The 13,175-nt window shown below is 43.3% G+C and overlaps 1 protein-coding gene across 5 annotated transcripts in view; it reads right to left on the bottom strand.

Moving 5' to 3' along the window:
• Positions 1-13,175, bottom strand: part of IL12RB1 (interleukin 12 receptor subunit beta 1) — a 485,568-nt gene that overhangs the window by 324,000 nt on the left and 148,393 nt on the right. For all 5 annotated transcript variants that reach the window (XM_068233781.1, XM_068233782.1, XM_068233779.1 and 2 more), the window contains one exon: positions 1,590-1,716. In XM_068233781.1, the coding sequence (XP_068089882.1) occupies positions 1,590-1,714 (125 nt within the window). In that variant the 5' untranslated portion in view covers positions 1,715-1,716. The remainder of the gene's footprint in view (positions 1-1,589; positions 1,717-13,175) is intronic.

Below are 13,175 nucleotides of genomic sequence, written 5' to 3'. Positions count from 1 at the left end.
TGCCCCAGGAAGTGGGGGGGGGGGGGCAACAATGGGGAGGTTTCATGGTGGCATCTGGTAGTCCTCTTTAAGAAGGGGACCCCCAGATACCAGTCCCCTCCCCAGGAGAATTGAGAATTGAGTATAGGGGTACAAATACACCTTACACATTTCCACAAAGGGTTAAATTAAATAAAAGCACAACGAGTCCTTTATTTTTATTAATTAACTATAAATTCTTACCTGTACCTTTAAGAAAATGTTCCCACAACAATATCCTTGGAAATGGTCCCACGCCAATATCCTCTAATCTTGCAAGCTTTGTTATTTTGATTGAACATCTCCGCGCACACCGCCGCTCCCCATACAGCTCTAGCTATACTCTGTATATCTAGAGCTAAAGCATCTTTAAATTTTGGCTCCTAAGCTCCCCATTGGTCTGTTTTTTTTCCTCTTGTACCCACTGTCCCTCGCCACATACCCTGCAAATTTGATGTTTACAGCACGTAGGGGGGCATTGCTATTAAGTCGGAGGCCATTCCACAATCATTTAAAAAGACACTGAAGTGAAAAACAATATGATATAATGCATTGGTTGTGAAGTACAGCTAAGAAATAAAACATTAGTATCAGAGACATAAGTCTAATATTGTTTCCAGTACAGGAAGAGTTAAGAAACTACAGTTGTTATCTTTGCAAAAGAGCCATTGAGCTCCAAGACTTTCAAAGTTGCAGAGAGCTCTGTCTTCTGAAGCTTATCTCAAGTGTCTCTAACTATATTGTTTTTTTTTTCCTGCAGAGGACAGTTCAAAAGTTCACAAGCCTGCTCTGTAAAATCATTTATAATGCTGAGTAGTGTGTAAACTGCAAATATTAGAGAATGGTGCAATGTTATAAAAAAAACCTATATATTTGAAAATAAAAATATGAGAATATTTTCTTAGTTACTAATGTTCTACTAATTTTCTGTACTACACAACCAATTCATTATATCATAATTTTTTTTCCGCAGCTTCAGTGTCTCTTTAAAGAGAACCCGAGGTGGCATTGTATTACGTTAGTGGGGCACAGAGGCTGGTTGGGCACACTAACACCAGCCTCTGTTGCCCCATCGTGTGTCTCAAAGACCCCCCTGCTCGCCGCTATACTCCCCGCAGTGCTGGCGACACGCAGCGCGTCGCCAGCACAATGTTTACTCTAGCGCTGTCTGTCAGCGCCGCTCCCCCGCCTCCTCCGCATCGCCGCTACCCGCCCTCGTCCCTTCCCTCCAATCAGCGGGAGGGAAGGGATGAGGGCGGGTAGCGGCGATGCGGAGGAGGCGGCGGCCAGCACTGCGGGGGTATAGCGGCGAGCAGGGGGGTCTTTGAGACACACGATGGGGCAACAGAGGCTGGTGTTAGTGTGACCAACCAGCCTCTGTGCCCCACTAACGTAATACAATGCCACCTCGGGTTCTCTTTAAGTCTATGGAGCCTGCTGTGAACAGCCAGTTCGCAAACACATGCGGTAAATACCCCACAGTCCCCCCTGCCCGTCATTACAGGCTCTGTCTATTTTAACCTCAAGTACTTTATAAGTGTTGAAAGGTAATTTTCTGTTGCTATACATACCTGTAATTTAAAGTGTATGTTGCATTTTGTGAGTCATTCCCAGCTTTCCAGCTACAGATGCAAAACTTATTTTTCAAAGTATAGTTCTGGTAGCAAGTAAGATCAGTTGGGATTTTCTTGCTCATACCTGTAAAACATAAGTAAACTTGCGCATAAATAACTCCTTACTAAAACATGCTACACACCAACTGTAACAAACCTAGGCAACACATACTGAGCAAATAAAACATCAGCCACACACTATGCAATTTTTTATATTTCTTTTCAATTTAAGAATTACAATAAGTTTTTTTTTTTTTTTTGCTCGATTATAACATTTGCAAATTCTAAATAAAGTTTCACACACTTGTGTTTTCCCCAATTAACCAAAAAGAATTGAAAACTCTGAAAAAATTGCTTGGGTGTCTAAATAAAAAAAAAAAAATCACAATCCAGTCTACACCATTCAATTTACACAAAAATTTCTCAGAAAAAATCCACTACTCCCGATCAGATTTCTAGAATGAATGAAAAAAAAGCTTTTAATTTATTTGTACATCTGATCCTTTTTTTTATTACATTGCTGTAAGATTGGATCATTTTATTGTATTGTGTGCACCTTAAAGGGAACGTAAACTGAGAAGGCTATGGATTTTTCCTTTTAAAATAATACCAGTTGCCTGTCACTCCTGCAGATCCTATGTCTCTAATACTTTCAGCCACAGCCCCTGAACAAGCATGCAGATCAGGTGCTCTGACAGAAGTCAAACTGGATTAGCTGCATGCTTGTTTCAGGTGTGTGATTCACCCACTACTGCAGCCAAAGAGATCAGCAGGACTGACAAGCAACTGGTATTGTTTAAAAGAAAACATCCATATCCAACTCAGTTAAAGCCAATAGGAATCACTTAAGGAGAGGGAAGGAGAGGGTCCTACTGATCCTTCCCTCTCCTCTCCCGATGCCCTCGGTGCTGCGCTGGCTCCCCCGTTCAATTCACTCGCCGGGGGGGGGGGACGACGACTTCGGAAGTCTTCGGGAGCCAAGTCCTCCCGAAGACAGGCGGCTCCATACTGCGCATGTGCGAGTGCGTCATAGAGGGCACTGGCACATGTGCAGTGTAGAACGGCCCGTCTTCTGGAGCACTCGGGCTCCTGAAGCATTTCTGAAGCCTCCCTTTGGCGGGGAATCAGCGGTATTTGACCAAAACGGTTTAATACCGCTACGGGGGAGTCAGCGCAACAACGGGGACTGGGAGAGGAGAAGGAATGCTCTATGGGACCCAGAGCCTCTCTCTCATTAGGTGAGTATGTGACTTTTTTATTTTATTATCGGTTCCCATTCACTTTAAGGTTCCCTTTAAAGGGAACCTAAAGTGAAGTGTTAAAAAAAAAAAGAGTTTCACTTGCCTAGGGCGTCTACCAGCCCCCTGTGCCCGCACCATCCTGGAATAATCCTATAGTCCTCCGCAGTGGCTTAGTTTCAATTTCGGTGGCTGAGCCTATCGCCGGCCATGGCGCCTGCGCGGCCCTGGCCGCACACATTCTAGGTTTGCGCTCATGTTGCTAGGAGCATCCTGCGCAGGCACAGTACAAGAAAATATCTACTGTGTCTGCGCAGGATGCTTCCAGCGCTAATGAGGACGCGCGCAGCACAGTAGTTGGCGACAGGCTCAGTAGCCAAAATCGACTCTAAACCACTGAGGTAGGTCAGAGGATCGTTCCAGGACAGCACGGGCACAGGCCGGCTGTAGGTGGCTGGTAGAAGCCCCAGGTAAGTGAATATCAGTGATCAGAAGAAGAATCGCACACCACTGTGGAGATGCAGGACCAGAACAACAGTCAATATCAAATCCAGAAGGTCCGCACACTCGCTTGTAGACCAAGTCCGCTTTTATTCAATAGACACAAACAATTCCATTCTATAAACCAACGATTCGTTTCGGGGCACCGAGGGGTCCCCTTTGTCAAGGCAATAACACAGAATGGGTTACCATTAAGCCCTTTCACGTCTTCTCCCTCTGAATACAGAGGCATCCTGATGTTGATGGACAGTCGGGGTGAAGTGATGGTTCGTAATCCTGCTTCAGAGTGCCTGCAGCATCATGACACGACACACGAGTGCTAGCGGCAAGTTCAGCAATCGCTGCACACCACTCCTTTCCACACATCATTAACTTTCTGATTAAGCTACGCCCCAATACTGGAGCAACATTTTTACATAGTTTGGTTAAAAAAAGACATTCGACCCAGTCCAACCAGAAAAAAAAAAATTAAATAAAATAATAAATAAAAAAAAAAAACACCAGCCTGAACCTGCACATATCCCAGATGATCCAGGGGAAGGCAAAAAAGCCTTACAAGGCCTAGGCCAATTAGCTTTAACGTAAACCAGAGATCAGATATTTCTAAAGAATCAATACTTACCCGAGGCTTCCTCCAGCCCCATAAACACGTGTGAATCCCATGCCATCCTCCCGCGGTCTGCTGTTCATCCACGATCAGCTGTGATCATGAGGTCCGTGCATGTACACAAGACCCAGACTGGACCCGACTGAGTAAGTTTCGGGGGCTGATCGTGGCTGAACGGCAGACCGAGGAAGGATGGCATGGGACTCACACGCGTTTATGGGGCAGGAGGAAGCTCCGAGTAAATATCGATTCTTTAGATTTTTGATCTCTGGAACACTTTAAAAGGGAAAAATTCCTTCCCAACTCCAAATGGCAGTCAGATAAATCCCTGGATCAACTCTTCTTAAACTTACCTAATAATTACAGCCATGGATGCCCTTTAATGCAAGGAAAGCATCCAAGTCCTCTTTAAATGCAGATATAGAGTTTGCCATAACTACTTCCTGAGGTAAGATGTTCCAGATTTTAACCACTGTCACTGTGAAGGACCCCTTTCTAAATAAATGGCAAAAACTTTTTCCCTCCATACACAAATCATGTCCCCTTCTCTGTCGTACAACCCTAAGGACAAAAAGCTCATCTGCCAAGCTTCTGTATTACCCTCTGATGTATTTATACATGTTAATCATGTCACCTCTCAGTTGCCTTTTTTCCCAGATAAATAAGCCCAGTTTGTCCAACCTTTCTTAGTAAGTGAGATCTTCCATCCCTCTGATTAATTTAGTTGCCCGTCTTTGTACTCGTTTCAGAAGGTCAATGTCCTTTCTATAGTGTGGTGGCAAAACTGTATTCCATACTCCAGATGTGGCCTCACAAGTGATTTATACAGAGGGAGTAGTATACTAGCATCTCAAGATATTATTTCCCCTTTTATGCATCCCAGAATTTTATTTGCATTAGCTACCTCTGCGAGGCATTGTATACGATTACCTAAGTTGTTATCAACCAGCATTCCTAAGTCCTTCTCAAAGTCTGATGTTCCCAGCTGTATGCCATTTATTTTATATGATGAGCTACCATTGGTATGTCTAAAGTGCATGACTTTACATCTATCAGCATTAAAGATAATCTGTATTTTAAAATTCTTACAATAAAAAGCATACCATTCTATTCATTATGTTCTCCTGGGCCCCTCTGTGCTGTTTCTGCCACTCCCTGCTGCAATCCTGGCTTGTAATTGCCAGTTTTAGGCAGTGTTTACAAACAAAAGACATGGCATGTGATAGGCTGAGAGGAGCTCAGTCTGTAACTCATACAGAGCCTGCAGGGGGCGTGGAGAGGGTGTGTATAGCTTCTGCCTATAACAAGCAGAGAAGCAGATTCCAAGGTGGTACACAGCGTGACCAAGTGTCTTTGTGACACGAAACGGCCGTCGCTTTCCGCCATCCTTACTCGCTACCCACCTCCTTCACCACCACCGTCCAGCATGGGTCACTCTATTGAAAACCTGATGTAAGAGATCCGATGTGATGGAATACCACTGCTGAAAATAAACACGCATATCAAAGGACGGAAGGTGCACGTTTTTTCTCTTCTATTTATCCATAGAGAAGCAGATTCTTGCCTGAGTGCCAGAGCTCAACAAAGTCGTCAGAGGAAAGAAGATTAGATTATATAACAGAGATAATACAGCCACTGTGCAACTACGAAAGGCTGCAGTTACTTCCTGTATAGTTTGCAGGAGTCCTGCAGCCAGCCAATCACTATGTGTGGACTGTAGCCAGATGGTGATTGGCTGGCTGCAGGACAGCTGCAAACTAACAACAAGGATGTGGAGAAGATGCACCCAGGAGCAGGTAATGTATACCTATACCTCTGCCCCACTGTCACACTGAAATTAAGCTGCCCGATAAATAGTGGGCATGCCCAGTTTTCCATTTTTATAGACGCTATCCCTGCGCCATTTTTATCTGCTCCCTTGTCTAGGGCCTGGAGAGAGTCTAGGGTCCTGAAGAATGCTAGCCCCTACTAAAACGTATTAAAAAAGCCAGGTGATCATCAGCAGTTGGTAGAAATTGCTACCTTGCCTAGGGCCCAATTTCATCTTAAAGTGAACCTCCAGACTAAAAATCGACTCAGCAGCACTGAAAAGGCCTGGTGTTTCTTTAACTGTTCCCCTTTAATCCTTTTCTGGTTTGGACCTTACAAATGACCCATATTTTATTAGCCCTAGATGTGTTTTTTTCATAATTGTTTACATAGCCTCTTCTAGGGCTATGTAAACCAAGAATGAGGCTGTAACAAGTTCAAAAAAATGGACTCCAAAAAAACCATGGGTGCACATGGGATTAATATATTGCTGTGCATCCAGTTTCTAATCAAATGGTGCATATGTGACATAGTTTTATTTAAAATGAGTTATACCAGGGGAGTCTGAACCTTACAATGCTTGGTGAAATTTGCCTTCCTAAAACAGAAGGAAATTTGCAATAGTTACAAAGTTACATAGTTATTTGGGTTGAAAAAAGACATATGTCCATCGAGTTCAACCAGAGAAAAAAGTACAACACCAGCCTGCTCCCTCACATATCCCTGTTGATCCAGAGGAAGGTGAAAAAAACCCTTACAAGGCATGGTCCAATTAGGCCCAAAAGGGAAATAAAATCCTTCCCGAATCCAGATGGCAATCAGATAAAATCCCTGGATCAACATCACTGGGCATTACCTAGTAATTGTAGCCATGGATGTCTTTCAACGCAAGGAAAGCATCTAAGCCCCCTTTAAATGCAGATATATAATTTGCCGTAACTACTTCCCGTGGTAATGCATTCCACATCTTAATCAGAGTGATTAAGAGTAAGAGTTACTGTATAGAACCATTTCCTAAATAAATGGCTAAAACGTTTTTTCTCCATGCGCAGATCATGTCCTCTAGTCCTTTGAGAAGGCCTAGGGACAAAAAGCTCATCCGCCAAACTTTTATATTGCCCTCTGATGTATTTATACATGTTAATTAGATCCCCTCTAAGGCGTCTTTTCTCTAGACTAAATAAACCCAGTTTATCTAACCCTTCTTGGTAAGTGAGACCTTCCATCCAACGTATCAATTTTGTTGCTCGTCTCTGCACCTGCTCTAAAACTGCAATATCTTTCCTGTAATGTGGTGCTCAGAGCTGAATTCCATATTCCAGATGTGGCCATACTAGAGAGTTAAACAGGGGCAATATTATGCTAGCATCTCAAGTTTTTATTTCCCTTTTAATGCATCCCAAATTTTTCTTAGCTTTAGCTGCAGCGGCTTGGCATTAAATACGATTATTTAACTTGTAGTCGATGAGTACTCCTAAGTCCTTCTTAAAGTTTGATGTTCCCAACTGTATCCCATTTATTTTGTATGGTGCTAGAACATTGGTACGAGCAAAATGCATGACTTTACATTGTTCAACATTGAATTTCATCTGCCATTTATGTGCCCATATAGCCATCCTATCCAGATCCTGTTGCAATATGTCACTATCTTCCTGAGAGTTGATGATTCTGCACAATTTTGTATCATCTGCAAAAATAGCAACATTGCTGTAATGCTGGGGGGGTCATACTTTCTGACCACCCAGTGCAACAAGGCTAAGAGCTGGATAATGGAAGAGGCTCCACAGATGAACACAGGAGTAATGAACAAGGGAGCAAGATTGCCCAGAGCAAATGCAGCTCTGGGCCGCCTATCAAGCTAGATGCTATGTGATTCAATACACAACAGACATAGTCGGTAACAGGCTTGGGTCATACATGTTAATTCAGATGTCAGTCGTATTGGAAGTATTAGGCAGATTCATAGTCGAGAGGCAGGCAAAGGTTGGTACACAATACAATATTACAATAATACAATACTGACTGACTAGAGTACATATATATCGTGCTGATGTGCAATATATGAAATGTAGCTCTCAAATAACTCACTAGCTAAAGCACAAGTAATGACTTTTAACAAGACAGACAACAGACAGACAGACGGAATGCTCAGCCAATCTAGTCGCTGTTTCAGCGACGGCAACATTCACACTGAGATAGACAAGACTAACAGGTAGGAGCAAACTAAGGCTCGGTTCACATTAGCGGTCGCCGTCCGGAATCGCCGTGCCGGAGCTGGATCGCATGCGGAACGGATGGAACGGACGCACGGCATAGCAATGAAAGTCTATGCGTCCGTTCACATGCGTCCGTTTCGTCCGGACCGGATCCGGACTCCGGCGTAAGATCCAACATGCGCTATTTTTTGGTCCGGCTCCTCCGGCAGACGTATCCGGAGCGGAGCCGGACTGTTGCATCCGGCCAATACAAACTAATGAGAACCGGAGAGCGCACAACACACTGGCTATAAAATCCGGATGTTCTACCCCACTTCCTATGCGTATTGTAGCGGCGATTTTGAATGGGGACACATGGGCAAGCATTTTGGAGTGGAGCAGCAGTGACGTTTAATGTGCTGGAGATGTTGGCAGTATGTCGGAGGTGGAGGTGAGTTCTAAACAGCGGAGGGCCTGATTCCACAGGTCCACCTTCTGCTGACCTCCCAGACCCCAACATTTTTATTTTATTTCTACTCTCTTTTGCCAAACGGATCCGGATCGCATCCTGATGCACACCTGATGCAACCTGACCGGATCCGGATCAGAACTGTACGGTTCTGATCCGTTGCAACCGCTGCTATAGTTCGTCCTCAAGAACCAGGCTAGAAGGAATACTACCAGTCACCAACATGGTGCTGGCAGAATCTAACTATCAGGATCAGAAGGACTTCACTGACCCCCTCAGGTCAGCAAACATCCAGCAGACATGATGATACAGAGAAAGGCATTATACATTTACAATAACAACTTTCACAGCATAGACCCAACGACAACTCAGAGAGCTGAACGCTATGTCGGGCGGGGTCTGAAATGGGGGGCAGACTTTTATGCTGGCAACAGCCAATGGATGCAAGTATGCAAATTCCCACACAGCTGAATGGTAATCTTTCAATCCTGAGCTGGCTTGATTACCATTTGCTAGCTGGTTGTGAATGCAAAGGACTCCCATAAGAAATACATGCAGTATTATGTAACAACATGCATGCAGGAAATCCAGCTGCAATCAGCTGCAACAAGCAATTGGTGGAATGATGACAGCATCCTGAGCTGCCCAGAACTGCATAGCGATTGCAAATGACAATGAGACTTATTGCGAATGCACAACCGAAGGCAAGCAGATAAGCCAGAACTGTCCGTTTGCAGCTTCACTGCAACGGACAGACCACGCTACAGGAGGGATCCTTACAATTGCTTTCTTTTTTTTTCACTTTAATACATTTTTATTGAGGTTTTTAAAATTTTGTATACAATCTTGGTAGACAACAGTACACAAAGCAGTAACATTATAAAGATTGTAAAGAAATAGTGATCTTAACATGGATAAAGTTTAGGGATTAAACTATACAATCTGAGCAAATATGGAACATACCAAAAATACACTTGTAAATATGAGCCAGGGGTAGTAAGCATCAGGCTGTTGAGATCATGCATCTTGAGACTACTTTTACCCTTCACCACAAACCCATCCCTAACTCCTGATATAAAGGGGGGATGGATAGTGCTGAGGAATAGAATCGGTTCTCGCAGAAAATAAGAACCTTGGTAAGGACCAGTTTATCATGGAGTCTCAGTTGTGAAACCTTTTAATGTTGCCTTTATATTATGGTATGTATAAAGAAAAGTGTTATCGTATTTACCTTCTAAGTGTTCAGAAAGGTGTATTAACTATAATAAAAGTACTGTAAAAGTAGAGCTAGGTAGATTTCGGACTCGTATAACATCACTTTGGAACTAAGTAACTGTGTAACTTTAACTATAACTGTAACTGTGCTGCAGGGGCTTAGACTTTGGAAACAGCATGTTCGGTGGGTTAGGGTTTTATTTTACCAGGAACTCGGGCAATGAAAGTTGTGGGGGGGGGGGGGGTTCTGGTTTCTAGTGCGAATTAGTCTTTCCATTTGAAGGTTGGAGTTGACTAGAGTTTTAAGTCTTGTCCACGGAACCGGCTCTAAAGATTTCCAGTGAGTTGTTATTAGATGGGTAGTAGCAGTTAATAGGTGGCAATTTGGCAAACCACCGGTTGAATATTTGTGTTGAGTGTTTCTAGGCCTACCATGAGGATTGCCAGGTATGGGGTCAGGGAGAAGGAGTTGTTGGTCAATCATTTTAATGTTTGTTCTATTGAATTCCAAAGAGGTCTCACTGGGTGGCAATCCCATAACATATGTCTTAATGTACCAATGGAATTATTGCATTTCCAGCATAAAGGAGAGTGATTGGGGGAGAATGGTGTTAGATACCACCTAGTTACTATTTTTTGGAATTGTTCCCAATGGGACACACAATATGAGAATTTCTCTTCAAAGTGTTTTATTATTTTAAACAGGTTAAACAGGGCAACAACAGGTGATAAACATTCTTCACAAGGATGGGCATATGAACAGCTAGTTACAGATTACCAAAAAGTAAGAGCGATAATACAGTTCACATAAAGCCCATGTCATAAAACAAAGGGAAAATAAGACAGAGGAAAAGGGGGGGGGGAGGCAGGGGGGCAAGCTGGTGCTTTTGTTAACCGCTAAAGTGAAGATTTTCCACATAAACTTCAAGTAGATGTTGGCAGCACGAAGGCAACAGGTACCGACATCACTTCTGGACCAGACATATAGCAAAATACACATTCCTCAGAAGATCCCTCAGCAGAAACGAGGGATCAGGTGCCATGGACCACAAGCACCAGGACACATGTTGGGGGGAAGGGGGGCAGACAAAAGGGTGGGGGGGGGTGAAGGAATATCTAGAAGAAATAATCCATTAGAAAAGGAGAAAGTGTAGAGGAGAGGAGAAGAAAAGAGAGAGGAAAAATAGAATAAGGAGAAAAAGAGAATAAGAGTAAAGATGTAGCCAGCCTGTCACAACATTGATCAAGAGGTGCCTAGGACACCTAAGTGGGGGGGTCCGGCGGGGTGCAGCCCAACATCAAACCTCCGTGATATACTGTGGGAGGCTGGGAGCCAATGCGCATAATGGAGGAAATAGGGCTTCCAGACCTTCTCAAATTTAGGAAGAGTATCATCTAAGATGGCTTTCATTCTATCAAAGCAAAGTGAGTGACTTAAGTTAGATTTAAAGATATCAAATGCCAGAGTTGGAGTTCTCCAGGAGCAGGCTATCACCCTCTTTGCTGCCAGTAGAATGTGTTGGAGTAGTTTGTACTGAGGGATGGACATTTCCTGAGGCTGCAAACCCATCAACGCCACCTGTGGCAATTTGGGCACCTGCGTTTTAAAGATAGTGTATATCACCTGGTAAACCCTGATCCAAAATTTACGTGCCTGATATGACCACCAAATGTGAACATAAGTCCCCACCTGGTTGCACCTCCTGAAACACAAGTTGGTAGAGTTGGGCTGGAATTTAGCTAGGCGGTCAGGCGTCAGGTACCACCTGAGGAGTACTTTGTATAGTGTTTCTACCAGAGAGGCGCTGATGGAGCAGCTGGGGGAAAATCTCCAGATATACTGCAGGTCATCGTTATCTATTTCAATTTGAAGATCTCTTTCCCATTTTGTCACGTAGCCTGGTTTAGGCAGAGGCGTTGGGGAGAGAACACACCTGTACAACAATGAGATGAGGCCTGGGAAGGAGGGTTTGGAGGCATAGAGATGCTCAAAGCAGGATCTGGTAAGCAGACTTGACTTATGATTAATAATTTTATTAAAGAAGTGGGCAATTTGGAGATAGCGGAAGCGTTCCCCGTCAGGGATTTGTCTGTGCTCCCGTAACAAGGAAAACGGTTTAACAGAGGTGTCTGTAACTAGGCTAAATATTGTAGTAAGATTGTTTTGTTGCCACCACTTAAAGGCCGCTGGGTTGTGTAGGCCCGGTGTAAAGGAGGGGTGTCCAAGGAATGAAAGAAGTGGCAAGTGGAGGGATATAAATTTACCTTTAGACTTGATCTGACTCCAGATTGCCAGGTAGTGGGAAATTATAGGGTCAGTTATCGTTTCTTTTGCTGCCCTTCTAGCCAGAGGAGATTATGGAGGGCGATGGGATGGCAAAGGGATTTTTCGATGCTGCACCATAGTGGAGGCTGTAGGTCTATGTGCCACGCAGTTAGCTGAGAGATTTGGGCAACCTTATAATATACTGATGTATTGGGGATTCCCAGGCCCCTGTCTGATTTAAGTCTGTATAAAGTTGTTCTGGCTATTCTAGGACCTAGCCCTCTCCATAGGAAGGAGTATAGGCGTGCCTGCACTTTTCGAAGGAAAGATTGGGGGATGTGGACCGGGAGCACTCTGAAAACATAAAGCAATTTAGGTAGAATTACCATTTTTATGGCCACAATGCGCCCTATCCAGGAGATTGCATAGCGTTTCCAGCATTCCAATAGTTGCGTGATTTCTTGATAGAGTTTAGGGTAGTTAGCATTAAACATATCCCGGTAGGAGCTAGTTAGATAAATGAGAATTTTTTAATCAATTTACTTGATAATAGTATTTGTTTTGGTGAGATTTCTGTTCCTAGGTCATGTGACCATATATTGGTATTTTTAAGGAGGGGAGAGTCACTGTGAGGAACAAATTCATTATACCATTTGGAGATACCACCTCGATATGGTATTTTGCTGTTAAGCATTGTAATTATATATGGAGGAAGGTGTAAAGGTTTAATTTTTGAGGTCGCTAATATATGATAAATTCTTATATATATCGGTAAATTTGTGTGCATCCAGTAAAGAGAATTCTCTTTGTAATGTTTCAAAGGGTTTTAATTTGCTTGATTCTAAGATGTCGTGTAGGTGAGTGATTCCTGCCTTGACCCACGGGTTGGTGTTTAGATTGGGACATATGGTGTTTAAAATTTGAATTGGAAGAGGTACTGAGATTAGATTTTGTCTCTTGTGAGGATATTTAGTATAGTATTCCCATGCCATAATGGTGGCTTGAATGGTAGGGAAGGGAGATTTGGGGAGCCTGTTTCCTAGTAGAATACTAATTATGATAGCTCTCAGAGGTTTATACAAGATTTTTTCTTCCATTTCAACCCACGTTTTATCTGGAGATTTTGTCCACCAGTTCTTTGCCATATTGAGTATAGTAGAATAATAATACTTTTCTACACATGGGAGGCACATCCCACCCTTACTAGTTGGTAGTTTCATAAAATTATGCACAATTCTGGGGGT

Source organism: Hyperolius riggenbachi, chromosome 1 (assembly GCF_040937935.1).
Source record: "Hyperolius riggenbachi isolate aHypRig1 chromosome 1, aHypRig1.pri, whole genome shotgun sequence".
NCBI classification, from domain to species: domain Eukaryota; kingdom Metazoa; phylum Chordata; class Amphibia; order Anura; family Hyperoliidae; genus Hyperolius; species Hyperolius riggenbachi.
The sequence above is the reverse complement of the archived record's forward strand: the minus strand, read 5'-3'. Positions and strand labels throughout refer to the sequence as shown.